At 44.5% G+C, this 27,640-nt stretch overlaps 1 protein-coding gene across 4 annotated transcripts in view; it reads left to right on the top strand.

The window, feature by feature from the left end:
- Positions 1–27,640, top strand: part of ZNF280D (zinc finger protein 280D) — a 66,230-nt gene that overhangs the window by 11,488 nt on the left and 27,102 nt on the right. For 3 of the 4 annotated variants that reach the window (XM_038750125.1, XM_038750128.1, XM_038750124.1), the window contains exons 2-11: positions 3,044–3,196; positions 9,106–9,171; positions 9,273–9,604; positions 10,462–10,579; positions 11,580–11,750; positions 11,896–12,005; positions 14,688–14,911; positions 20,018–20,175; positions 26,545–26,645; positions 27,383–27,529. In XM_038750125.1, the coding sequence (XP_038606053.1) occupies positions 3,055–3,196; positions 9,106–9,171; positions 9,273–9,604; positions 10,462–10,579; positions 11,580–11,750; positions 11,896–12,005; positions 14,688–14,911; positions 20,018–20,175; positions 26,545–26,645; positions 27,383–27,529 (1,569 nt within the window). In that variant the 5' untranslated portion in view covers positions 3,044–3,054. The remainder of the gene's footprint in view (positions 1–3,043; positions 3,197–9,105; positions 9,172–9,272; positions 9,605–10,461; positions 10,580–11,579; positions 11,751–11,895; positions 12,006–14,687; positions 14,912–20,017; positions 20,176–26,544; positions 26,646–27,382; positions 27,530–27,640) is intronic. The other variant, XM_038750126.1, reaches the window with a different exon arrangement.

Genomic DNA, 27,640 nt, shown 5'->3' on the forward strand with positions numbered 1-27,640 from the left:
GAGTGTTGTCTTCGAGTAGCTCTGTAGAGGACTCCATCCCCACCCTCAAATGCTTCTCACCCACTCACAAGCAAAGAGACCCTCATTCTGTCCCCCTCCATCCTCCTGTCGCCACAGCAGTGACAGGATTTGAAAGAGTTGGGGAAGCGGCATCACTTAAAAAGAGCCCGGGCCTAGCAGTCAGAAGACCTGGGTTCTAATCCTGACTCTGCCACTTGTCTACTGTGTGACCTTGGGAAAGCCTCTTAAGTTCTCTTTGCCTCAGTTTCCTGAACTGTAAAATGGAGTTAATCCCTGTTCTTCATCCATAGACTGAGCCCCATGTGGGGCAGGGCCTGGGTCCAACCTGATTGACATGTATCTATCCCAGGACTCAGACCAGTCCTTGATACATAGTAAATGCTTAACAAATGCCATAGGAAAAAAAGTTCTGAGAGGCAAAAGGACTGTCCAAGTTGTTATTACTGTACCACCCCTGTCAGTGTGTCAGTGTGAACAACAAAGTTGAGACTGGAGCCCCAGAAATACTTCTGCTTCCTGCCTCTGCCCTGGACATCTGAGGACATCTAGGCTTTATCAATCAGTGGTATTCACTTAGCGCTTACTGCATGCAGAAGACTGTACTAAGCACTGGAGAGAGTCCAGTATAACAAATACATTCCCTGCCCATGTCTCGGCCAAAGGATAGGGGCTCTGGAGAGAGCATCTGCTCACAGCAGCATCTGGAACAGACCACCTTGAGTCTTCTGCCCAATCAGTCAACGGTTTTTGAGTGCTTACTCTGTGCAGAGCACTGTACTAAGCGCTTGGGAGACTTCAAGACAACCAACCCTTTAAATGTAATTGTGTTTCAAATGAGCAGAGGTGGAAACTGGTTTGACAGCAGACTCGGGAAACAGTCTCAGAAGTCCATCTTTTCAGGTGCAACAGTACAAAATGTGGTATGCTCAAGTCTTGCTGAGGACAAGAATTTAGGGAGCACAGAAGGTTGCTATATTATTCCAACTCTTACTCCATCCCTATCATTCCAACTCTTACTCCGTCCCTCAACTCACTAACACTGACTGTCCCTTTCCTCTGGACAGTTTTGGCCAATTGTAAAAGTAAGCTGTATTTTAAAATTATGTGGAACTTGGCCATTAAAAAAAAAGCCATACACATTGTTGAATTTGATCCATTTTACGTTGGGGGAATTTGTATATTCATTTTAAGGGACTACGCTTTTGGTTAAATTGGTGTATTGTGATATATTTCAAGTAGTAGGTTTAATGTTTGGATTTTTAAAATTGATTATTCACTTTGCTAGTAATCAATTTAGCATGAGACAGTTTGAGTCAGTTCTGATAAACTTCAGGCACATTTATTATGCCTCACTGAGGTTTTGTTATCAGAGCATGTTAAATTATTCCTTCAGGAGGTATTTGCTCTAAAGAGCCAGTACCATGACAGGAGAGGTCACACTACAGGTTCTGATAAGGGAGGAAATTTTAGTTAAAAAGGTCAAGATGAAATTCATACTCCTGAAACCACCTATTAGAGTAAGTCCTTATGTGTAGATGGATTGTAGAACTACCAATGCCTTTTTTGTTTTTCTTCTAGTTGGGGAACTCTGTTCTTTATAATAAGTCTAGTAAAATTAGTTCTACCATAATACAGGGGCCGTATTCTTAAAGACTGTGAACTCTGTGTGGGACAGGAACTGTGTCCAATTTGATTATCCTGTATCTACTGTTCCCATCTTCAAAACCTCCCTAAAATCACATCTCCTCCCAGGAGCCTTCCCAGACTAAGCCCTTTATTTCCCATGTCTGCCCTTCCCTCTGGTATCAACTTGGCTGTGGACACTTTAATAATAATAATAATAATAATAATGATGATGGTATTTGTTAAGCGCTTACTATGTGCCAAGCACTGTTCTAAGCACTTTGTTACAAACCCCATTTCCACAATACTTATGTAAGTATTCTTATATACTCTATTTCCCCTATCCCTAATCTGTTTTAAGTTTTGTCTCCCCTTGTAAACTGTAAGCTCCTTGTGGGCAGGGACCATGTCTACATATTTTGTTTTGTTGTCTGTCTCCCCCTTCTAGACTGTGAGCCCATTGTTGGGTAGGCACCGTCTCTATATGTTGACGACTTGTACTTCTCAAATGCTTAGTACAGTGCTCTGCACACAGTAAGCGCTCAATAAATATGGTTGAATGAATGAGTGAACCGTACTTTCCCAAGCACTTAGTACAGTGCTCTGCCCACGGTACGTGCTAAATAAATACTTTGATCAACCCCAGTACTTAGCATATATTAAGAGCTTAAAGCCACAATGCAAAAAAAATATTTCTTTAAAGAACTTTGTCATGTGGAGAAATTATGCTCTAGAATTTGTGGCTTGACAGGCATTATGCACATGTGCACAGTTTCTTCCAACACCAAGTCATGTTCTATCCAGGCAGTTGTGCCTTGTGGAAGAACATTCCATAATCCTTCAATAGTGTTCTAACCAGATCATTTAATGAAAGCTTGCGTTAACAGTCACTGTGCTTGAATCTCGGTTTTCCAGCAGAGAAACTCAACCCCAATAAGTCGGGTGAAGAGAGGTGATAGATTTTAAGGCCCTTAAACTCCCAGTTGCATTGCCCAAGAGTTTAGCTCACTATAGGAAATAGAAATAGACTTAATTCAAATTATCTACCGCATAGATGAAAATCTGTATGAGGTGATGTCAGATAAAGATTGTGTTCTTTTTTTCCTTTCCCCAACTACTTCCACCCTCCACCATGCTTTTTTAAATTTTCCTCCTCTGGGTCCTTCAGAACCCGCCTTTTGTGAGGGAGGGTCCTGGATCCTTCCACATTTCCCAAATGTCAGTCCATCAGTGGTTTTTATTGAGTGCTTACTATGGGCAGAGCACAGTACTAAATGCTTGGGAGAGAACAATACAGTGAAATTAGCAGACACGTTCCCTGCCCATAGTGACCTTATAGTGCTACAGTATTCTTGAACTGTGAAAAATATTCTTGAACTGTGCTTGTGTTCTTTTCTAGTTTGATTCAAAATGGCAGAACTGTTTATGGAGTGTGAAGAGGAAGAACTAGAGCCATGGCAGAAAGGCATAAAGGAAGTTGAGGCTGATGACGACGACGATGATGACGAGCCAATCTTTGTTGGAGAGATCTCCAGCTCAAAGCCTAGTTCACGTAAGCATGGTCTTTCTTCACCAGGTGGGAAAGTTTGCATTAGCGACTGAGAGACAAGCACTTCTGGGATGGTTCTTAGGGGTGAATGTTGGATGTTGAGCCTATTTTAGGAACCTGAAATAGCATCAGTATTTAGGCCTGGAATAAGAGTTTTCGTAAAGTTGATTTTAATTTTTGACAAGGTTAATTATGAGGGAAAGGGAAATGGGATAACTCATTATAACGGTCTGGTAACAGGGTCCATCTGTGCTGGTTATTTAATGGAAGAAATAATGCCCTAGTGAGTCAGTGGAGGGATTGTAAAAATAAATAGCCAGTGGCCAAATGTTAATATCAGTCTGGAAATGACGTTTCCATGAAATTTATGACACTGACATTAAGATTTCCCTTCCATTACGTTTATTATTAGGTAAAAATGAAACTATTGATATGAATTACTCATGCGCTTCTTAAGATTCTTAAGAATCCCCATATGGGAGTTTAAATATTTCATCTGTGTACCTGCAGAGAAATGTGATAGAATTCAGGATGGAAAGAAGGAAAACAGGTCCTTATTTATTTTTAGGTAGGTGGAAGCTTCTAAAAAAGTAGAATTTAGCCAATCAGAATTTAGAGAAAATATCCATGCCACTTCCTTTGCTGAGACAATGCTCAATTGTGGTCAAGGGGATGATTTTCTGTGGTCCATGAAAGAAGCAATCATTTGGGATGGAAACTACCACCAGGGCTTGAGGTGGCTGGAGGGGGATTATTTGTGGTTTGGTCCGTGTGCCCCAAAGGGTCCCCCTCCCCCGGGCTCCTCCCACCCCCAGTTATTCATTCATTCAATCGTATTTATTGAACACTTACTGTGTGCAGAGCACTGTACTAAGTGCTTTTAGGAAGCAGAACTTCTCCCCACTCGAGACTTCAGCCACTGCACCTTTGAACAAATTCTAGCTGGGAAGGAAGTATTTTGACCTCAGTAAAAAGTAAAACAAAAAAATAAAAAATCGGTAACCCAGCTTGCCCAGGGCCTGAGCATGTTCAGGCTCCAAATATTTGGGATATTTGTGGTTGGGCTGATACTCCTCTCTGGAGACCTCAGGGTCACATCAGGTTAGCCTTTTGGCCCTTGGGGGAGTTGCCTTAAGATCAGAGCACTGACCGCTGACCCCAAGTGACCCTAATGTCTGGCTGCCCTCACGTGGGCCATACAAGATGAGCCCAGTTGCCAACCAGATAATAATAATAATAATAATAATGGCATTTGTTAAGTGCTTACTATGTGCGAAGCGCTGTTCTAAGCGCTGGGGGGGATACAGGGTGATCAGGTTGTCCCACGTGGGGCTCACAGTCTTAATCCCCATTTTACAGATGAGGTAACTGAGGCCCAGAGAAGTTAAGTCACTTGCCCAAAGTCACACAGCTGACAAGTGGTGGAGCTGGGATTTGAACCCATGACCTCTGGCTCCCAAGCCCGGGCTCTTTCCACTGAGCCATGCTGCTATTTGGGATTTGATTTAGATGGGATTTGAGGTTGGAACCTAGAAGCGGCCTAACACTCAGAGTTGGGCCAGGACAAAGGGCAAGGTTGGCCATTTCCAAGGCGCAGGTGACCACGCGGGGTGGGTGGGTGAAACCTGAAGGGCACCGCCTTCCTACGTTTGGTAGTGGGACAGTTCCTGCTCGCCCTTCGCCGCCCCCATTTAGCCCTGGTTTGTCTCGGCTGCCTCCCCTCCTCTCTGGGGAAGCACCTACCAACCGTATTATTTTGTAGTCTCCCAAGCGCTCAGTAAATACCCTTGAATGATTGTCTCTGAGAGGGGTGGGGTGGCAGAGGGCCTCCCACAGCACAACGCTGATAGGAAAATTAGGCAACCCCCTCCAGGAGTTCTTCCCTGACTAAGCCCTCATTTCCTGTTCTCCTACTCCCTTCTGTGTTGCTCTAGCACTTATGTACATGTATGTAGTTTATATTTTTATCTGTATCCCCTTCTGGACTGTAAGCTGCTTTTGGGCAGGGAACATGTCTACTAATTAACTCCGTTATATTGTACTCTCCCAGGTGCTTAGTACAGTGCTCAGCACACATAAGTCCTCAACGAATGTGATTATTGAGCACTTACTATGTGCTGAGCACTGTACTGAGAGTTTGGAAGAACACAATACAGTAGACTTGGTAGACATGTTTCCTGCCCTCAAAGGGACAATGGGAAGCGAGGGAGATTTCCGGGTGGATATTTCACTCGTTCCTTCCCTCCCCGCTCCCTTTACTAGTGGAGACAGATAGGGACTCGGGAAGCCTATTCCTCTAGTGAAGCCCTGGGGTTGGGATGGCGACCTCACCCTGATGCTTTTCACTTCTCGCCCTCCACTCCTACTCCTGAACCTGCCCCGTCTCCATCTCCCACCTCCTTTTATTTATTCTTCTTCTGCTGCTACTGTTGTCCCTCTGAAGGAGCAGGGTTTGGAGGAGGGGATAATTGGTGGTAGGGAGGAGTGATTTATGTGACTCTTTCCCACACAAACTCCCTTCTAGTGGCTTCTGATTCTGCTCCCAACTGAGAGACAGGCAGGAAGAGGACACCGACGGCTTCTGCCTCCCCAAGTGTGCCCTCTGTCCTTTCTCCTCCATCTCTTTCCCAACCAAGAAAAGTGGATGATGCCCTCTTTCATGGGCATAAAAAGGTGTGTGATCCATGATTAAAAGAGTGAAAGGTGTGATATGTGCCTCACCTGACATTCACTGGCCCAGCTCTTGACACGAGTCAAGCTTCAGTACCGAAACAAGTAAGTGTTCTGAGCAAAGTGCACTCACTCCAGGACAGGTTCAGCAGGTCTAGTGAGTCAGTAAGTCAGTTGTATTTATTGAGTGCTTACTGTGTGCAGAGCACTGTACTGAGCACTTGGGAGAGTACAGTTCAGCACTAAAGATTCTCTGCCCACAATGAGGTTACGGTCTAGGGGAGGGGAGACAGACATTTATGGAAATAAGTTACAAATCTGTATATAAGTGCTGTGGTGGGTGGGGAATAACAAAGGGAGCAAGTCAGGGTGACGCAGAAGGGAGTGGGAAAAGAGGAAACGGGGGCTTAGGGAAGGCCTCTTGGAGGAGATGTACCTTTAGTAAGGCTTTGAAGCAGGAGAGATGGTTGTCTGTCAGATTAGGGGAGGGAGGGCGTTCCAGGCCAAAGACAGGACATGGTTGAGGGGTCTTTGGCAAGTTGGACGAGATGGAGGCACAGTGAGAACGTTAGCATTAGAGAAGCCAAGTGCAGGGGCTGGGTTATAGTAGGAGAGTAGGGAGGTGAAGTAGGAGGGGGCAAGGTGATTGAGGGCTTGAGATCTAGGTGGGAGGAGCCTGGAGTCTCAGGGGTGTTGACTACCCCGAATCCTTCGCATCATTTCCTTCAGCACCTCTTCTTAAAAGAGTTCTCCCTGTCAGGAGGTGACCCAGAGTGGCGAGGAGGGAGGCTTGTCGGGATGGGCTTGTTGACACTACTTGGCTAGAAAGAATTTTCTTTTGAGTCCTAGTTTTCCATCGATTTGTAATTAGAAAATGATTATCAAGCTAAAATGCAAAGGGCTGCCCTTGTAGGTGGGGTTAGCTGCAGGAAGGGGTACCCCCCCATCCCCCATTAATTCAGTTTGGAGATGCCCACATGACAGAGTGCAGACTCACAGAGGGGCTTTGAAACCAACCACCAAGAGAAAATAGACCTGGTAGAATTGGCTTTCTTTTCTAAATTGTTCAGCCTGAATTTGACTTATTTTTAGTGGCGTTTTATGGACGAACCATAAAATGTTTCAGGCCCACAGAATATGATCCAAATGTTCATCTCAAACTGCCTGGAGGTAAAAATGTGCTCCGTAGGCTGCAACTGCCAGATTATATTGTTGGAATCGCTCGCTTGGTGGTTTAACTTGAATTTCAGAAGGAAATGAGCACTGACATGTAGATAACATATCCCAAAAGCGGGCACAGGTGTTTGAAAGCCTAGGGCGTTAGCTTGGTGGGCCATAGAACCCAGAGAGCGTCTCTGAGGAAACACCCCTTCCCCTTGGCCTAATGGATAAAGCATAAACCTGGGAGTCAAAACGACCTGGTTCTAATCCCAGCTCCACCATTTGTCTACTATCTTGGGCAAGTCATTTCACTTCTCTGTGCCCGTTACCTCATCTGAAAAATGTGGATTAAGACTGTGAGCCCCATGTGGGACATGGACTGTGTCCAACCCGCTGATTTTGTATCTACCCCAGCACTTAGAAAAGTGCCTGGCACATAGTAAGTACTTAATAAATACCATTAAAAAAAATCCCAAAAAACTTCCTTAGCTCTGTAACCTGTTAGGGTTATCAAAGAAAATGCTTAGTTTCTATGGAGAGTCAATTTTCCTGCTTTTTTTCCTTTCATAACTAGGTTCCCACTGAACTGCTGCCTTGGTTTTGCTGGTGATGCTCCCCCCCACATTGATTTAACCTAGATGCCCAACCTCATTCATTCATTCATTCGATCGTATTTATCGAGCGCTTACTGTGTGCAGAGCCCAGGGAAGAGAGCACACCAAATAAGTGCTTCTAATTAGTCTGATGCCCTCTGTTGCTTTCTCTCTTCTTTTATATTTGGTATTCTCATGGCCCCTGGCCACTCTTTCCCGTAGCTTTGCCCAAAAACCTTGGCAAGCACTCTTCAAACCTAGGTCAGCACGGTTCAATTTAAAAACTAAACTGGGTTTCAGAAATTTGGTCAGGGACTGTTGAGCTTGGTTTTGTCAAAAAAAAGCAATGTAGCCCACCTCGTCCTAAGCCTTACGGACGACAAGGGCAAAGTGCTTTCCCCCCCAGGGCTGTTATGAATCCTCCATTGTGCTCAAGTTCTCCCTCCCACCACCCCCTAATTAAAAAAAAAAAAAAAGATGCCATCTGGTAGCATTCAGTACTTTGTGTTTGAGACATATGAACAGTAGTGTATGCTCTCCTCTTAGAATCCTCAAGGGTCCTCTTCAAGTTGTTGCTGGAGTTTGTTTTTTGTTTTTTTTTTAAACTTTCTGGAATGCTAACTTGAGTTGCTACAGTGCCCAGCCCCGAATAAGCCCCTGATAAATTAATATAATTGTTTTAAGACTGGTAGAATTTCTAGGAAGGGGTTTGAGTGATTTTTGCCGTTTGCTGTGCTACTGCATTCAAAGAATCTATTACTGTGGCAGCCTTTGGGCATGTCGGCCAAAACAAGAAGTATGTATTTGGCAGGTCTGAATTTTGGCCACATTGCCAAGAATTTCTGTGGAATGGAGTGCCATTTCAGTAGTGGAGTTTGGTCATGTTAATCGAATTCAACTTAACCCATGTGTACTCACGCTTTAGTAGCAGGTAATGGAGTCAGGGCCAAAGTATGTCTGTCAGAAAAATTTTGGTTTATTAGGCACAACTCAATCATTATAAACTATCCCATGGACATCACTGAATTTTTCCAAAAAGTGAAATGAAAAATATTTTTCATTTGGGATGATCACAACTACCTGCATGGACTCTAGCATAAGTAATCCATACAGGAGCACCTTAGGTTTGGGGAATTTCTTCCTTCTGAAGTGTCCAGCAGGCTTAACTGACAGGATCAGACTAGCTGGTTGGAGATCTTTTCCACTCTAGGGGGTCAGGATTCCTGGGATAGGGCAGATGGGTGGACCTGGCTTCTAAAACAGCCCGTTCCACTACAAAACATTTTCATCAGCTCTGGAGCCAGCTTGCTCACCTGTTTCTTGGGGTGCAAGCAAACATTCCCTCTTGCTGGCATCTTGAATCAGGAGTCAGATCCCTAGTATCTTCACAGAAGATGCACCGTGGATGTGGCTTGTCCATTGATTTAAAGAACTCGTCTTTTCCCATACGCAAAACTTTAACCCTGTGACAAATGTAATTTCCGATAGATATTTTGAACAGAGTCAACCTCAGCTCGTCCTCCCTGGAAATACGGAATGGGGCACCAAGTAGAGGTAAACACCATGTGTTCTCAGTATTTTAAATATCAAACCAGCCGTTGGATTGTATTTGAATGTTAACTGTCGTTCTGCAATCTTAAAATTCCCACACACAGTTACTTCATTCAAGCCGTCGAGTCAACACTACATGACTCCTGCATCAACCCCGGTGGCCCTTTCCCCGGTGGCACTGTCCCCGATCTTCCAACCCGTACCCAGATCGCCAACTAGCCCTGTCGTCGTTCAGCCACTGGCGAGACCGGGAAGCATTTCTGGAACGGCTCAGCCCCTCCCGAGATCTCTGGCCGGTTGTCTAAGTTCTGGACTGTCCCAGCCAGTAACAATTCCAGTATCGGCAGAGCCCGTGTTAAGAAATAACACCGTTCCCCTGATGCCTCAGCCGGGATCTGGGCCGGTGGCACCTGCCCAATCCATAATACTAAATCAGGTAAAGTGCTTCTGTTTATGATGCTGAAATAAAACTGCCGAACTCAGAATCACCGATTAGAATCAGATTGAGGGTTGGGTATAAATAAACTTGGGGAGATCATAAATCTGACTGCTTCTGGAAAACCTTTATAAGGATGGCTGTACAGTCATTGATTTCTGGCCTCTGCCATTTTGAGGTGGGGAAGGGGACCATATTCTTATGACATCGCATATTTATGTATATTTCCGATGATTAATGAGTGAAGGGTCTATTAGGCCTCTTCCTGAAATTTAGATGAGAGATTCAGATGTTGCTCTAGAGGATTGTTATTGGTTGCATTCATTTACAAAATAATGATCTGTTCTGTGTCAAAGTAATGGATGCCGGCATATTGCCGAGTAGGAACCTAGGGTATTTATGAAAGTACATGAAAAAATTTAGCGAGGAAATCATCAATTTTAGATTGCAGTTTCCCTTTAAGATTATTTCTAATTGATTTGAATTAAGTGGCAGTTAAGTCACGTGGGCTAAATATAGCGAGTATGTATTTTCAGAATTAAAAATGAAATGTCTTGAAATCCATCACCTTAAAATAAATTGTTAGTGACTCTTATTTGCACTGATGTGCTCCCTCTCGGAAATTGACTGACACCATGGTCTTTTGTACGTACTTTAAAAAGAAAACCATATATCTAAGATCAATTTCAGAAATTATGGTGTTAAGGAATTATTCATTGTATAGGTTTTTATAGCTACTCAATAATGTCAACATCAATGTCAAGTTTATATTATTGGCAAAAAGTGGTATTTACAGAATGAAAAGGTTAATTGAATCATAATGAATGGTGTATTTTTCCTTTGAAATATTTTACTAGGGTTACCTTGTGAGCTCACCACAAGTTGTACCTAATAATTCTTCAGGCATACTGTTTGGCTTGAGGCAGAGTCCGGGAGTACCACAATACCAAGGTGGACCAGTGCTCACTCTAACAGGTGTGTTCAAAGAATTATGAATTCAAGCAAAGGGGAACAGATCTGGGTCGTTGAAAGCAATTCTTTACCTTTCAGCTTTAGGATTTAATCTTTGATTTCATTGTTTTGTGTGTAATAAAAGCCACCCAAAACAGCCCTCCTGTGACTTTCTAAAGTTAAGTAAATGCAAGTTCCTAGTCTTTAAAGTGCACCCATGGCACCTAGTACAGTGCTTTGCACCTTAAGAGTGCTTAGTAAGTACTTCATCATCAATCGTATTTGTTGAGCACTTACTGTGTGCAGAGCACTGTACTAAGCACTTGGGAAGTACAAATTGGCAACATATAGAGACAGTCCCTGCCCAACAGTGGGCTCACAGTCTAAAAAAGTACTTGTTAATGAGTGATAAATCGGTTTTTCATTTTAGGAGAGTTTTGCTCCTCTTTTGCTCCCCTTATAGTAGAGGGAGTTGATTTCTGCAGTGCCAGTTCCAGAGACTTTTGTTAGATCCCTGATTTGGAGTATTCATGTACTCTTTTTGGCACAGTCAATAAAGTGTAGGTAAATCTCCCCCAAATCAGCAACTCTGAAGGATTTTCTTCTTTCCTGATTCTTTTTACTTGGGCCCTGGTACTTTTTGGTAAGGGAGGTAGGCTGCAGTTAGGCATAGCAACCAGGTTGATTTGGAGGCTCTTTCAGTGAGCTAAAATAAATTTGCAGTATTAGTAAACCACAGAGAGAGAGAGAGAGAGAGAGAGAGAGAGAGAGAGAGAGAGAGAGAGAGTGTGTGTGTGTGTGTGTGTGTGTGTGTGTGTGTGGTGTTGGGAGTTTGTGCTAATCTTTGTCCTTCAAAATTGTTGACTCACTGTCCATTAGTGAAAGGCTTGATGGCGAAAATACAGTTGCATGCCCAACAGTTATCACAGTTTTAATGAAGTTTTAATAGTCATTTAAATATCCTGGAATAATAGGATGGGACAAGTTCTCATTGTATGGATTTTTTTGATTTAAATCACCTTAGGTCCAGGTGAAAGTTCTTTTGGACTGAAGCGCCCATCTACCTCTGAAGTAAGCAGTGTTACTCTGAAGAAGCTCAAGCCTAATGAGAGTGTTCCTGTTAGCAGTACCCCATCCCTAGCTCCATCTGTTAAATCTCCTACAGCTGCATCGTCACAAAGTTCACCATTAAAAGGTAGAGTGGATTACAGTATAGTAGCTGTAAATCATGGATTCTTCATGAATGTGTGTTATTAGGATTACTTTCAGAATCTTTATGATGAATTGTAAAATAGGAAGGGATGTTTGGAAGTCTGAAATGCACTGCTTTTTTATTTTAGGTGTGAATTCCTCAACAAGCCATGCAAAAAATGGGGCACCTTTTCCAAGGGCTTGTCCAAAGTGCAATATCCATTTCAACCTAATGGATCCTTTAAAGAATCACATGAAGGTAATTCTTTTCAGAATTCCACATAACCCCTAGAGTGGATAGAGGCCAGCAGGCCCTGGGACCTCAAGGATTCCCAAGCCCATGGGTTAGAATTGAACAGGGCTGGCACCATCCAGAGGCTGTGGATTTGGGTGGCCTGGGGCAGTCTACTTTCCCCTCTGCAGATTCTCCCTCTCTGTCTTCCCCCATTTAGGGAATTTTGGGCTCTTGGGTGATGGGTGTGGGTCATTGTTGACTTCTCCCTGCCCAGGTGCAGTTGTCCCCTGGGCTGCTGAGACTCTTATTCGAAGCTGCCCTGTAGCAACAGCAGAAAATTTCTATCACGACAGGTAGGGTGTGAACTCAGAGGGGCCTGAACTATTGGAAAAAGTGACACCGAGTTGAGTGGAGAATTCCTCCTGTCTGTCCCATTCTCTTCGCTCTTCGTCTTATCCGAGTCTCAAAAATAGGAAAAAAAAGTTAACGTAATATGTATGATTAAGAGACGCTCCTTTCAGTGGTACGTCTCTCCGTTAGACAAATGTTTCCATTGTGTGACTGCTTGTATAATTAATCTGCAACACTCAATCTTGCTGGATATTATCGAAACAGATTGGCTGATAAAACTTAAAAAAAAGTGGCACCTAATAGTAATAAGAACAGCATCTAAAGATTGGTTGGCTAGGATGAGATGACTGGCACTGCTATTCCTTGCATTTGGTATCTTCCCTAACCACTTGGAACAGGAGGGGAATTTTTCTTATTGTGTGTTTTGAGGGCAGTAAAAGAACTTTTTTCAGCCACTGAAATTTCTTATGCAGATCTTCTTACTGTTCCATATTCCTTCTGCAGAGATTCAGACTTCCAGAACTAGGCTTTGGATTCCCCCAAATTTATTTAGAGCAGGGCTGGTTTGGAGAGCAAAGGATTTGGGCAGTTGTTTTCAGCCCTCAGCAGCTCAGTACTGGCTTCAGGAGGCTCTACATGGCCAAGTCCCTTCCTGGTTCTTCCCCACCAGGGTTGAAAAGATTGAACTTGGCTGTGGTTCTTAAGGGGTTGCTAACCCATACTGTGCCCATATGTGGTCTGTGCAGTCAGTCAGTCTTATTTACTGAGCGCTTACTACAAAATACGGACAAGTTTCGTGCCCAAGACGAGCTTACAGTCTAGAGGGGGAGACAGACATTAATAGAAATTGTACAGATATATACATTAAAGTGCTGTGGGGCTGGAAGCGGGGATGAATAAAGGGAGCAAGGGAGCAAGTCAGGGCAACGTGGTAGGGAGTGGGAGAAAAGGAAAGGAGGGCTTAGTTAGGGAAGGCCTCTTGGAGGAGACATGCCTTCATTAAGGCTTTGAAGGTGGGGGAGTCATTGTTGGATATGAGGAGGGAGGGCAATGCAGGCCAGAGGCAGGATGTGGGTGAGAGGTTGGCGATGAGGTAGATGAGATGGAGGTACAAGTGAGAAGATTGGCACTAGAAGAGCAAACACTAGTTCCGCCATGGAGTAGTTGCTCACGTGCTTGGGCTCCAGCCCCCCAGGACCACGTGGGCTCTGCTGCACCTCATGAAGCCCTCAGCAACTTATGGTTGAAACCGACTTGAAGAGGCTGTAGGAATGTTGGGTATCCTCAGGATCCGTTCAGATGGGACCCGTGGAAGGCCCGCTCCTCAGAAATGTGAACTGTTCTTACTTCTGCACTGTAAGGACAGAATAATCGGGGAAGGTTCAGAGAAGGGGAGCCAGGCCGATCAGGATTTGGAAACGGCTTCCGGGTGACGAGAGATTGTAAAGGATCAGACTTCTAGGTCTTCCAAGGTGAAGGCTGAGAGGAGATGTGAAATGAAGTCTGCAGAATCATGAGGGGTGGGGCAGGATGAACAGGCAGTTGCCGTTCACCGAATCCTACAAGATCGGGATGAGTCGACATCCATTGAAGCATTCAAAACTAGTAAAAAGAAACAGTTCTTGACACATTAGGTGGTAAGCCTGTGAAATTTAGTATCAGGGGGAGCTGTGCAGGCGGAGGTAGCAGAAGTCTGAGGAAGGGTTTGGATAAATTCACAGACATGAGGTCCACAGAGGAGAAGTTAAGGATGTGATTTATTAGCTCTCTTAATGCAAGGATTGATGTCAGAGGCCGTTTGTCACATGATTTCTGTGAGCCTTCTAGTGTCACCATCTGGATGGGCCATTGGATTCAACCCAGTCCTGACATTTCTTATATATTAAAGACCAAATGATATCTTCTTGTGTCTTAAGAATCAGCTAATTAGCTTTTTTTGAGAGATTTTTGGCCCCTTTCAGCATTTCATTCCTTATATATAAACTCAGGGTGAAGACCACCTAAAAATGAATCCATTGATAAGTCCAGTATCCCTAAGCCTTAAAAATTCTGACCCGTCATCTCCCCGGTAATCACTGTCATAGTGGGAAAGTAGTGATGATGATAAATAGGGTGAACTTTGTTTCTCTCACTTTGGAATGTGCTTCCCAATTTGGCAAAAATGTATTGACCCCATGTCAACATGTTTAAATTGGGTAGCTTGCTCAAATGGCCCTCTCACCAGGGAGTAACTTCATTTGAAAATGCAACTAGCTTTGAACAAGTCTTATATGGCTTTGCCATGCAGTTAGGTAACTAAAATAGGTTACAGTTTCTCAAATGGTAATTAAGGCCTGTGTCTTTTTTTTTTTTTAGTATTGTTGCCCAGATATGATTGATAACTTCTTTTTGGGAGTGGATAAAACAGAGCTTTCGAGCACAAGTAAAATTCAGATTGCTGATTCTGAGAAAGGGAAATTGATCATGTTAGTTAATGAGTTTTATTACGGAAAACACGAAGGGGAAGTCCTGCAAGAACAGAAGACTCACACAACCTTCAAATGTGCCAGCTGCCTGAAAATTCTTAAAAATAACATCAGGTGAGTAAAAATGTATTTTCTAGATTGTATAGTAGTGTGGCAGTCGCCACTGAGGATCTTATTCTAGCCTTTTCTACAGGTCGCCCTAGACAAGTGGGTTTAACACTTCCTACTGAGTAAGCAAGGCAGGTGCTCTTGCCAAAAAAAAAAAACAAAACTTGCTCTCACCTTAGTCATAGGGGCAAGACTGCTGATGCCACTCAGTTATTTTGACATGCTGCCCTGGCAACCTCAGACTGATTTAATTTGAGGGGAAATGGCCACTTTCCCTATTTATAGAAATCAGTGTAACTTGGGAACATTCTTTAGGTAAAAGATTTTTGAAACTTCTGATTTTGGTGTGTAATTAATGGAAGTCTAGAGCAGACTCCACCTGATCCTTTCCTTCTCTCCCTTCCTGACCCTCTCCTACCCGCTTCACCAAAGACTTGTATTTTACTGGTAATCCCTGAAACAACTCATTGGTGAATCTGTCCCAGAGCCTGACCTTTCTGAGAGAATCCTTTTAGAAGCTAACTGCCAACATTTATCACTCTTCATTTTAGAAAGTAGGCAGTTCTCAGACCAAAGAGAGACAAACTGTCGGTCTGTTCTCCAGCCCAGAAATCCCGCTAGCTAAAACCCTACATCTTGTTGCCTAACCTGACTTGGAGAAAGCTCTGAGATTCTTACTTTCAGGGAGTTGGTTAGCTATTGAAAGGTGATTTCAGGTTTTTTTCAACCACCAAAGTTCTCTCAGGTCAAGAGCCCGGGACCTTCATCTTGCCACAGATAATTGGACCAAGATTAACAGTGCGGGAGGCACGAGGGAAGGCATGAGAGTTAGAAGTCTGTTTGCGTGGCAATCATTTGATCTCACCCATCTGCACTAGGGAAAGCAAACGCATTGCCAGAGTGCTGCCAGTAAGCCAGTCCCCTTGATGATCTTCATTCCACCAGTGGTGTACTTGGCATCAAAATGAATTGCGGAAATGGAGCACGCCCTCTGGGAGGTTCCCTGGGGGCACAAGGAGCACTAATGTGGCATCAAACTCCAAAGAAAACTCAAAGTGAGCCAAGTGGTAGTATTTTTATTCTCTTCCCTTCTTTGTGAATAAGAGACACAGACTTTCCAGAAGAAGTCACGTTGAGTTTTTTTCCCCAAACAATTTCATCAGCCTCTCGAATGAACCCCACCAAGACAAAGACCACCAGCGGTGTCCTAAAACATAACCACCCCCAACAGAGAGCAGTGCTTTCTCCAGCCAAACTTGAGAGCCCAGGATTTGTGGAGTGACCGGCCAAGAGTATGATAACAAAGCAGCTGCCCTGTTAGTTGAGCCGAAGGGCAGAAGCAGGTCAAGGCGGGCAGACAAAAGAAACATTACAAGGACGTGCTGAAGCGCAACTTGTGCAGTAAGGCTGAGCCAGAGGAAACCAGGAATCAACACAGGCTAACCGCCACTTGCATAGGGGCCTAGTGAACGGAGGCGGCCTGTGAAGTGCGAGATGGGGCCACCGGCAGCAGTGAGGTCCTACAGGTTGTAGCTGTAAGCATCCATCAAAGGAACGTCTTCATTCATGTAGATCCAATCCAGAAAGGACTTCTGGACAGACATCAGGCCTTTTATCTAACGCCAACTTCAACTTGTAAGTCACCTGTGTTCAGCTCCCTAGACGGCTCCATCGGGCAACCATGAGTAGAAGAAAACACAAAAGCTTATAAATAATAATGGTGGTATTTGTTAAACACTTACTTCGTGTCAGGCACTGTAGTAAGTGCTGGGGTGCTTACAGGCAAGTTGAGTTGGGCACAGTCCCTGCGTCACATGGGGGCTCACAGTCTTAATCCCCATTTTACAAATGAGGTAACTGAGGCACAGAGAAGTGAAGTGACTTGCCCAAAGTTACACAGCAGACAAGTGGCAGAGCTGGGAGTAGAGTGCCGGTCCTTCTGACTCCCAGGACCATGCTTCTGTCCAACTTTTCTGGGCTGTCCTGAGAGGGGAAAAAAAAGCCCTGATTGATCATAGCAGCCAATTTAGTTATGAGCTGTAGGAGTTTCAAAGAAGACTCAGTTCTCCTGTAGAGGCAGGGTATTTCTAGATAATTTGGGGGGGACCTGGAATGAAAAGTGGGTCTAAAGTATTCCCTGATTTTTCGCGAACTATAAGGAGGAAAGCGAATGGTTGCCAGAGCTGCTCCTCTCTTGATGATAAGCCTAACTGGTAGGATTCAGTGAGATTTTAAAGTTTCTTGTCCTTGTTCTCCCTTGTTGTCTCCTACACATGCTAGAAGACAACAGTCTGAGGGATAAGACTGAATTCACTAAGCCTTTCTAGCATTCCAATCTTACCACAGAAACAGAGCTTCAGGGGAGAAAGTATGACATTTTCTTCAGTTCGGTATTGTCAGAGTGAAGGTTTCAGTCCTGGCACATAACCAAGCGGAAGAGCAGCCTTCCTCTTCTGCTGTCCAGCTTGGCCTGTCTGCCTTGTTCTGGTGTCAGGGCTAGTCCAGCCATGGCTGGATGACCCTCTCCTCAGTGAGGGTAGATCTTCTCCACCTTTTCCGGGCCTCTCTCGCCTTCCCTGAAAGAGGCACTTGCTGCAAATTGAGGGAGTAGAATTTAGTCTTCAAAGACATACCTTGTGTTCTTTAGAAACTAATACAAGTGGTGGGTCCAATCCCCCATTTCAGAAAGAAGGCTACATTTTTTTGTTTCTTTGACAGTTAAGTATTTAATCAAGTCAATCTCTTCCTCTCTGGCTAGCTGTGTTAGCCCTTTCTGGACGTCGAATCTTTATACTTGCCTGGCTTGGATCTGGAGAGAGGTCGGAGAATTGTAAAGTTTCAGCCGCCTGGCTGTTCAAGCTTCCTCTGTCTAAGACAACCGGCCCGTAGGGTGCTCTTTTTGGGCTTGTGGTTAATGTGGTAAATACAAATCAGTTAGGGTATTTGGCTCAGTTTCCCCCGGACTTGATCAGTCAGCCATTCCTCTTGATTGGAAGGGTCGTCTCGCAAGAGCTTTGCTTTTTTCCTGTCTCTCATCTACTGGTAGGAGGAGTTAAATCCACTGATGTGAGCTGGCATAGGACAACTTGGAGCAGCTGATGGGTAAGACCCTCTTTAATTCCGATACATTCCCCTGTCGTGGTTGGCAAAGAGCTGACAATCGATCTAACTAGGGAAGCATCGTGGTGGCCTAGTGGAAAGAGCAAGGACCTGAGGGTCAGAGGATTGGGTTCTAATCCCCCTTTTAGACTGTTAGACTGTGAGCCCACTGTTGGGTAGGGACTGTCTCTATATGTTGCCAACTTGTACTTCCCAAGCGCTTAGTACAGTGCTCTGCACACAGCGCTCAATAAGTACGATTGATGATGATAATAATCCCGGCCCCGTCACTTACCTGCTGTGCGACCTTGGGCAACTCGCTTCTCTGTACCCCAGTTCTTATCTATAAAATGGGGACTAATTCATCCTCCCTCTCACTTAGGCTGTGAGCCCCTTGTGGGTCAGGGGCTGTGTCCAATCTGATTATCTTGTGTCTACACCAGTGCTTAGTACAATGGAGAGGCAGTGTGGCAGCTAGAGCACAAATCTGAGAATCAGAAGGATCTGGGTTCTAATTCCGACTGCCATTTGGCTGCTGTGATGACCTTGGGCAAGTAACTTCACTTATGTGCCTCAGTTACCTCATTCTGTGAAATGGGGATTAAGACTGAGGCCTGTGTGAGACATGGATTGCATTCAACCTGATTACCTTGTGTCTACCCTAGTGCTTAGCACAGCGCCTGGCATATTGTAAGTGCTAAATAAGTACCATTAAAAAAAAAAAGCGGTGCTTAAAAAGTACCATCAATTCTCCCCCTCCCCCAAACCTCCAAAACTGCTGCTCTGGCAGTTTTTTTCTCTCCAAGCATGAATTCCACACCTAACCTTTTTCATCGGTTTCGGCAGAGTAGATGTTGAAACCCAGCACAGTCAAAGTTGCATATGATAGTAAGGCAGGCCACAACTGCCCTACACAGCGGGGCTGTGCTGCTGGGGGAGTAAAAAAAGCAAAACACGGCTGCCTTCATTCCCATCCAGATTGATGGCGGTTTCAGTACATTTCAGGATAATTCCCTCTCGGCCCTCAGAGCGCATAATCATTTGTAGCTTACCTACTGTACCAACCGTTCTTTTGATCGAGCTACTTTGGCTTGTGAACCGCAGCCCAACGTCCTGGTAAGTTGTTTTTCAGGGGGAGCCCTGTTTGTATCGCCGTCTCTGCCCGTCAGCCAAGGTCACCGTTTTTCTCCCAAGGATTCTCTTAGGGAGCCCAAGTAGCTGAGTGTAATACTGAACAATGGAGCCTGCCTAGAAAGGGCCTAGCATGCAAGTTAAAACGAACAGGCTTGTGCTCTCGGTAAACCAGCGTCGGGGAGTCAAACAAAAGGTTCTTGTAATTGCAGGCATTAAAATTGCTATTACCAGGCACTTAGAGACGAAGACACAAGGAAAACTACCAGTAATTTGTCTCTTAAGCAGCTGGAAACGATTGTATACTGTCAAGACCTTGAAAGAGTTTGCTCTCGTGACTTGATAGCTGCTGTTGGTGGTGGCATTTCCTTCCTTTCAATATTTTATCACTCCAATGTAAACAGTATTTGATGTGGGTTCAAGTAGGCCGTTTGTCATTTTCCTTGGGTAATATTTTCACTATAAAAGTCAGAAGCTCATTTTAAATATTGAGTAGAATTCTGTGGTGTTTTGCGTTTCACATTTCTTTAGGAAGACTTAAACTGTATACACAGTGGCAATACCTGGGGCTCATCACCTAATATGGGTTAGGTGGTTTCTGGTTTGTAGTTTAAAAAAAAAAAAATGAGCGGTGCATTTTTTTTTTAAGAGGAAAAAATATTTTATTCAAAGCACTTAGACAAGCGCTATCCTGAATGGTCCAACATTAGCGGAGTTGAAGTAGTATGATGAAGCCTCTTTGGGTTTGTATTTGAAGGGGTAGAGGGGTTTGGGCTAAAATAAGTAGGTAACTTGCTATGGCCAGGCCTTGCATATTCATTTGTGAGGTGTATGTTCCTCCTTTTTAAAACAATTTTTGCACCTGTTGACAATCACTTACAGGTTTATGAACCACATGAAACACCATTTGGAGATTGAGAAGCGGAGCAATGAAAGCTGGGAAAACCACACCACCTGCCAACACTGCTATCGGCAGTTTCCCACACCCTTCCAGCTGCAGTGCCACATTGAAAGTGCCCACAGCCCCTACGAATCTTCTAGTAAGTTTGATTTCTAAGGGCTGTGAGTCGTGCGTTTTGATATCTGCTTGTTACTCTCTGATTGTTAATTGAACCAGTGTCAGAAGGCTTAAAAAATAGAAATTGGGAGTTTGGGGGCAGAATCTTAATTTGCCAGGTTTGAGCCCTGCTAGTTGAATTGTTCAGGAGGGGAACCATCTCTATATGTTGCCGACTTGTACTTCCCTAGCGCTTAGTACAGTGATCCGCACAGTAAGCACTCAGTAAATAATGAATGAATGAATGAAGTCATAATGTGTTCTAGCGGTCCTTCGGATTGGAGGTGATGCTGCTAACCGTGGAGTTGACCTTTGGGCCTGGGTGTAGCTCAGGAGACTGTCAGGGAGGGGCCAGCAGGCACAGTCCCATTGTGCATAAGCTAAGATTGTCCTTTGTTGGGCCTCCTGTCTGCAGTGCCACGATCCATTTTTGCTTTTGTCTCTCCATCTCTGTCCTTTATCTTTTTTTTTTTTTTAGCATTTATTAAGCGCTTACTATGTGCAAAGCACTGTTCTAAGCACTGGGGAGGTTACACGGTGATCAGGTCGTCCCATGGGGGGCTTACAGTCTAAATTCCCATTTTACAGATGAGGTAACTGAGGCACAGAGAAGTAACTTTCCTAAAGTCACACAGTTGATAATTGGCAGAGCTGGGATTTGAACCCATGACCTCTGACTCCAAAGGCCATGCTCTTTCCACTGAGCCACGTTGCTTCTCTTGAAGCTTCTACTCAAACAGAGCTGCTCGTCTCTTGACTGTGGTGCACTGTGCTGGTCGTTTTGCTGCAGGTGTCTCCCAGCTTTGAGCCGTGATGCCATTTTGAGCCTAGGCTTTGCCGCGTTCTTGAAACATTTCCTCTGTACCCCGTGCATTTGGTTGCCCCATTTCAGCTGATTATGCAGTAGCCGTCGGGGCTCCAGCGTCCTCTGTTCTTACATAGCCACCCAGTGAAATGGCTAGCTTCCATTTTTAGAGCGTGAGCCTCCCTGAAGGACAGGTAATGCGTCTCATATCCACCTCTGTATTCTTTCCCAGCTCTCAGTTCACTGCTCTGCCCCCAGTAAGTGCTTAATAAATGCTATTTCTACTACTTCAGTGCAAGGACCTAATCAGTCAATTAATCACGTGTTAATGGAGCGCTTACTGTGTGCAAAATACTGTTCCAAGCACTTGGGAGACTATAATACAATAGAGTTGGTGCAAACGATCTCTACCCCCAAGAAGATTATAATATAGAGGGAAAGACTGAATTGCAGGATGTAAGTACAGAAATTCTGAGGTTGGGGTGAGAAGCAGCGTGGCTCAGTGGAAAGAGCCCGGGCTTTGGAGTCAGAGGTCATGGGTTCAAATCCCGGCTCCGCCACTTGTCAGCTGTGTGACTTTGGGCAAGTCACTTAACTTCTCAGTGCCTCAGTTACCTCGTTTGGAAAATGGGGATTAAGACTGTGAGCCCCACGTGGCTGATCACCTTGTATCCCCCCCCCCCCCCAGCACTTAGAACAGTGCTTGGCACATAGTAAGCGCTTAATAAATGCCATTATTATTATTATTATTATTATCAAGTGCTTGAGGGCTACAGATCCAAATGCATAGGCAACTCACATGGGAGGGCAGGTAGAGGAAATGAGAGCATAGAGAAGGCTTCTCAGAGGAGATGTGATTTTAAGTGGACTTGGAAGGTGGGGAGAAGGGTGGTCTGTCAGGCATGAAATGGAGGATAAGGCCAAGGGGTTGGTGGTGGAATAGACTGAGGAACAGAGAATAGGTTGGGTTAAAGAAGCCAAGTGTGCAGATTGGGTTGTAGAAGATCACTGAGGTAAATTGGGAGGGACTATTTGAGTGCTCTAAAACTAATGGTAAGGCATTCCTTTACCCTGGAGGTCCCGGCGAAATGGGGAGAAGTGTACTGAGCGGTGTTTTAGAAAAACGATCCGGGCAGTGGAGTAAAGTAAGGACTGGAAAGGGGAGAGACAGGGGGCAGGGAGGGCAGCGAGGAGGCTGATGCAGTAGTCAAGGTGGGTTAGGATAAATGTTTAGATTATTGTGGGAGCAGTTGGGATGGAGAAGAAAGAGTGGATTCTAGAGATGTGAAAGTAGAACTGACAGGATGCCGTGACAGATGGAATTTGAGGGCTGAAGGAGAGAGATGAGTCGAGACTTAGAGAAGCAGTGTGGCTCAGTGGAGAAGAGCATGGTCTTTGGAGTCAGAGGTCATGGGTTCAAATCCCTCCTCTGCCAATTGTCAGCTGTGTGACTTTGGGCAAGTCACTTAAATTCTCTGTGCTTCAGTTACCTCATCTGTAAAATGGTGATTAAGACTGTGAGCCCCCCATGGGACAAACTGATCAGCTTGTAACCTCCCCAGTGCTTAGAACAATGCTTTGCACATAGTAAGTGCTTAATAAATGCCATTATTATTATTATTATGCCAAAGTTATGGGCCTGTGAGGCAGGAAAGATGGTTGTGTTATCTACAGTGATAGGAATGTCATTGGTTGGGAAGATGAGGACTTCTATCCAGATTCCTCTGACTTGCAATTCCATCTTGGGAGCCTGCATGGACTTGTGGAAAGAACCTTGATATGGGAGTCTAGAGAGCTGGGTTCTGGTCCTAACTCTGCCTCCGACCTGGCCTATAACTATAGGCAAGTTACTTGACCTCTCTGGGCCTCAGTTTCCTCAACTGTAAAATGGGGATTCTGTTCCTGTCCTTTCTCCTGTGAGCCCCATGTGGGTTAAGGACTGTATCCGACCTGATTAGTTTGTATTCTTCCCAGTGCTTAGAACAGGGTATGCACTTAAATAACCAAAATAATAATACTGTAATTAATTAATAAGAGGTTGGACTGGGCAACAAGTTGGTCATCCTGCTTAGTCTGAAGCTTGATGCTACATTGCCTCCACTCTGACGGTCTTCCAAAGACTGTAGTGCCCTTCCCGATTCACTTTTCTTCCTTATTGTCAGTTGTTGCATTATAGGATACTGCACTCCCTAGGTAATAGAGTTCTGGGAGAGCATTTAGTTGTTGCCAATGGGGAAAAAAAAAATCTGTTGTCTTATCGCATGCAAAAATGAAGATTATCCCTTGTTGGATTGTTTGCTTGCAGTGCTGCTGCTTCTGATGGCATAGTGGATAGTGCACAGGCCTGCGACTCACAACCTCAGAGGTTGTAATCCCAGCTCTGCCACTTGTCTGCTCTTTGGCCTTAGGCAAGTCACTTCACTTCTCTGGGCCTCAGTTGCCTCATCTGTAAAATGGGGATTAAGACTGAGTCCCACAGGAGATTGGGGCTGTGTCCAACCTAATTTGCTTCTATCCACCCCAGTGCTTAGTACAGTGCCTGGCACATAGTAAATGCTTAACAAATACCATTATTATTATTATCATAATCATCATTTCCTCTTCGGCTGTCATTTGCTGCAAAACGTCTGTCTGGTTACTACCCTGAAGTCTACAGCCATTTGTGATTCTGACAGTGCACAGTCAGTGATACTCTTCAGGAGCCACATCAATCCACTCAACAGTCATGAGAGTAGACAAGAGTTGATAGATACGTTCTCTGCCCACAACAGGCTCACAGTTTAGAGGAGAGCCACATATAGCCAACAGTGAAGAGTCCGGGCTTTGACCTGTCTTTTTTACAGTAGTTGTGGTGGTGGCATCTTCTCAGCGATCATTAATAATTACGGTATTTAAGTGCTTACTGTGTGCCAAGCACTGGGGTAGATACAAGCTAATCAAGTTGGACCCAGTCCCTGTTCCACATGGGGCGCTCGGTCTCAATGCCCATTTTACGAATGAGATAACTGAGGCCCAGAGAAGTGAAGTGACTCACTCGAAGTCTCACAGGAGACGAGTGGCGGAGCCACTAGGCCATGCCACTTCTCATTGCACTTTGTCATTGTGGAGGCTGGGCCGGGTTTTGGTTCAAAGAGGATTGGCAGGCTAGCAGAAAGTCACCCCATGGCTCTGGGCTGATTTGGAAGCCCCCCCCGCCGCCTTCTCAGGGACTTTCTGATTGCTGCTTCAGCAGATGATCCCATGATATTGAAGGCCAGAAGTTCCCTTGCATTGCTAAGGCACATGTGGGGGGACCGTTTCAGGAAACCCAAACTCTGAAACTCCCAGAGCATGAAGACACATGACCTCTAAGAAGCTTTCCCTGACTAAGCCCTCTCTCCTCTTCTCTTCTTCCCACTCCTTTATAATAATAATAATAATAATGGCATTTATTAAGCGCTTACTATGTGCAAAGCATTGTTCTAAGCGCTGGGGAGGTTACAAGGTGATCAGGTTGTCCCACGGGGGGCTCACAGTCTTCATCCCCATTTTACAGATGAGGGAAATGAGGGAACTGAGGCCCAGAGAAGTTAAGTGACTTGCCCAAAGTCACACAGCTGACAATTGGCGAAGCCAGGATTTGAACCCATGACCTCTGACTCCAAAGCCCGGGCTCTTTCCACTGAGCCACGCTGCTTCTCTTTCTGCACCACTCTTAAACTTGATCCTTCATTCATCCTCCCTCCCATCCCCCCAGCATATGCATATATCTGTAATTTATTTATTTATATTAATGTCTCCACCTCCTAGACTGTGAGCTCATGTGGGCAGGAATGTGTCTTTATTGTTCATTCATTCAGTCGTATTTATTGAGTGCCTACTGTGTGCAGAGCACTGTACTAAGCACTTGGGAAGTACAAATCGGCAACAGAGACGGTCCCTACCCAACAGCGGGCTCACAGTCTAGAAGGGGGAGACAGACAACAAAACAAAACAAGTAAACAGGTGTCAATGCCATCAGAATAAATAGAATTATAGTCATATATACATCATTAATAAAATGGAGTAATAAATATGTACAAATATACACAAGTGCTGTGGGGAGAGGGAAAAGGTAGGGCAGAGGGAGATGGGGCAATGGGGAGGGGGAGGAGGAGAGGACAAATGGGGGGCTCGGTCTGGGAAGGCCTCCTGGAGGAGGTGAGCTCTCAGTAGGGCTTTGAAGGGAGGAAGAAAATAATATGGAACGCTTCACAAATTTGCGTGTCATATTGTATTCTCCCAAGCACTTAGTAGCGTGAGTAGCAGAGAAGCAGAGTGGCGTGGTGGAAAGACCCTGGGCTTGGGAGTCAGAGGACATGGGTTCTAATCCTGCCTCTGCCACTTGTCTGCTGTGTGACCTTGGGCAAGTCACTTCACTTCTCTGGGCCTCAGTTACCTCATCTGTAAAATGGGGATTAAGACTGTGAGCCCGATGTGGGATAACCTGATTACCTTGTATATACTCCAGTGCTTAGAACAGTGTTTGGCACATAGTAAACGCTTAACAAATACTGTCATTATTATTAGTAGTACTAGTACAGAGCTATGCACACAGTAAGCACTCAATAAATACAACTGAATGAATTTTTAAGTATGAATTGAGAGGACTTAAAAGTAAAGAGGACTATTTATGTCTTTTAAAAGGTAAGAAGACACCAGTTAGTGTCACTTGAAGCAGTGTGTGTTGAGAAGCAGTGTGCCCTAGTAATTAGAGCACAGGTCTGGGAGCCAGAAGGACCTGGGTTCTAATCCTGGCTCCTCCACTTGCCTGCTATGTGATCTTGGGGAAGTCATTTTAACTTCTCTGTGTCTGTTACCTCATTTGTAAAATGGGCATTAAGACTGTGTGAGCCCCATGTGGCTCTGATCACCGATTACTTTGTATCTACCCCACTGCTATGAACAGTGCCTGGCATATAGTAAGTGCTTAATAGATACCATAAGAAAAGGGCCTGTTTGTCCAGTAATGGCACTATACTAAGCTCCTTGGGGGCATAAAAAAGGAATAAAAGATGAAGTCCTGGCCTTCAGAGCTTCTAATCCAGTTTGGGGTTAGACAGTTAGACAATTATGGCCTAGTTAAGAGTATGTGAAAGATAAAAATAATTTGTAAATTTTGCAAACAGCAATAAGAATGTCAAATCTCTCTTCCCGTTGGAGCGAAAGCTTCTAGTTGGAAGGGAATGCGTCCCGTTGTTTTATATTTCCCTAGAGCATAGTACAGTGCCTGGCACCCAGTGGGCAGTCAAGAAATAATATTGCTGCTACTAAAGTGCATAAGTAACAAATTTACAGATAAATAGGGCATTGCTGGATAAAGTAACCAAGAAGATGGGATTAATCAGAGAATGCTTCCTGAAGGTTTTGAAGAAGGGATGGGAGTTCTGAATGAGGAATGACACGGGCGGCGGGTTGGAGGTGCTGGGATCGCTATCGAAACATTCCATGAGCGTGCCACGGTTATCTGTAAGGTTTTATCTCCTAAGGAAGAAACGATGCCTCAAGTGCTTTCCCTTTCTCTTTCAGCTATTTGTAAAATCTGTGAATTAGCATTTGATACGGAACAAATTCTCCTGCAGCATATGAAGGACAATCACAAACCCGGTGAAATGCCGTATGTTTGCCAGGTATTGTTACAGTCTGTGGTTAAATCTTAGTCCTCGAGATCATTTAAACCATCCTTAGTTTCCTGTAGTTTTCTGGGCTCACCCACAGTGTGTGGTTAACTCTTAGTCCTCGAGATCATTTAAACCATCCTTAGTTTCCTGTAGTTTTCTGGGCTCACCGACGTAGCGAGGGAAGGAAATTCCATGGGCCGGGAAATGCTACAAGAGACTGTGTTCTGTGCCTTTGACCCACTTCCTTACAAAGAGGATACCAAGAGCAATTATCAATTATTATTATTATTATTATTATTAGCAAGGTAAGGAAGATAGAAGTCAGCCAGACTATGGTATTTATTGAGCTCCCACAAGGAACTGTGGGGAAATAAGAGGAAAACTAAGCCGAGGCCCCCGCCCTAGGGGAAAAGCTTACAGTCCGTTGGAGAAGCAGGAAGAAAAGCCAGGCAATGCAATTGATAGAAGCACAGAATCATTCAAGAACACAAACAGCAAATGTATATTGAGGGATCGCTTGAGATGCCCAGAAGGAGCAGAGTTAGGTGGGGTTGAAGCTGGGAATGTTTTGGGAGAGAAGGGGGTGGGATTTTAGGAAGGGCCATTTCTGGCTATAAGCAGGAGGGAAGGCATTTTTGCTTATGGCACTCCGTACTGGTGGGTAAATGCCCTCCTCTTTTGTGGGAGTTTAAACCAGCGAACAAAATATAAACACTCACCAGGTCAAATCTTCTCTTCATTTTCAGGTTTGCAGTTATCGGTCCTCCTCGTTTTCAGATGTAGAATCCCACTTTAGGACAGCGCATGAAAACACTAAGAACTTGCTCTGTCCATTTTGTCTCAAAGTTATTAAAACTGGAACGCCGTATATGCATCATTATATGAGGCATCAGGTAAACTGTTCTCACGGTAACTGAAGCTTAACACTGTTTAGAGCACTGGTTGGATAACTGTCCTTCTGAATACATTTTTTTAGACTCGGTTGTGAAGTACTGTGGATTTGT

Source organism: Tachyglossus aculeatus, chromosome 8 (assembly GCF_015852505.1).
Source record: "Tachyglossus aculeatus isolate mTacAcu1 chromosome 8, mTacAcu1.pri, whole genome shotgun sequence".
Lineage (NCBI taxonomy): Eukaryota > Metazoa > Chordata > Mammalia > Monotremata > Tachyglossidae > Tachyglossus > Tachyglossus aculeatus.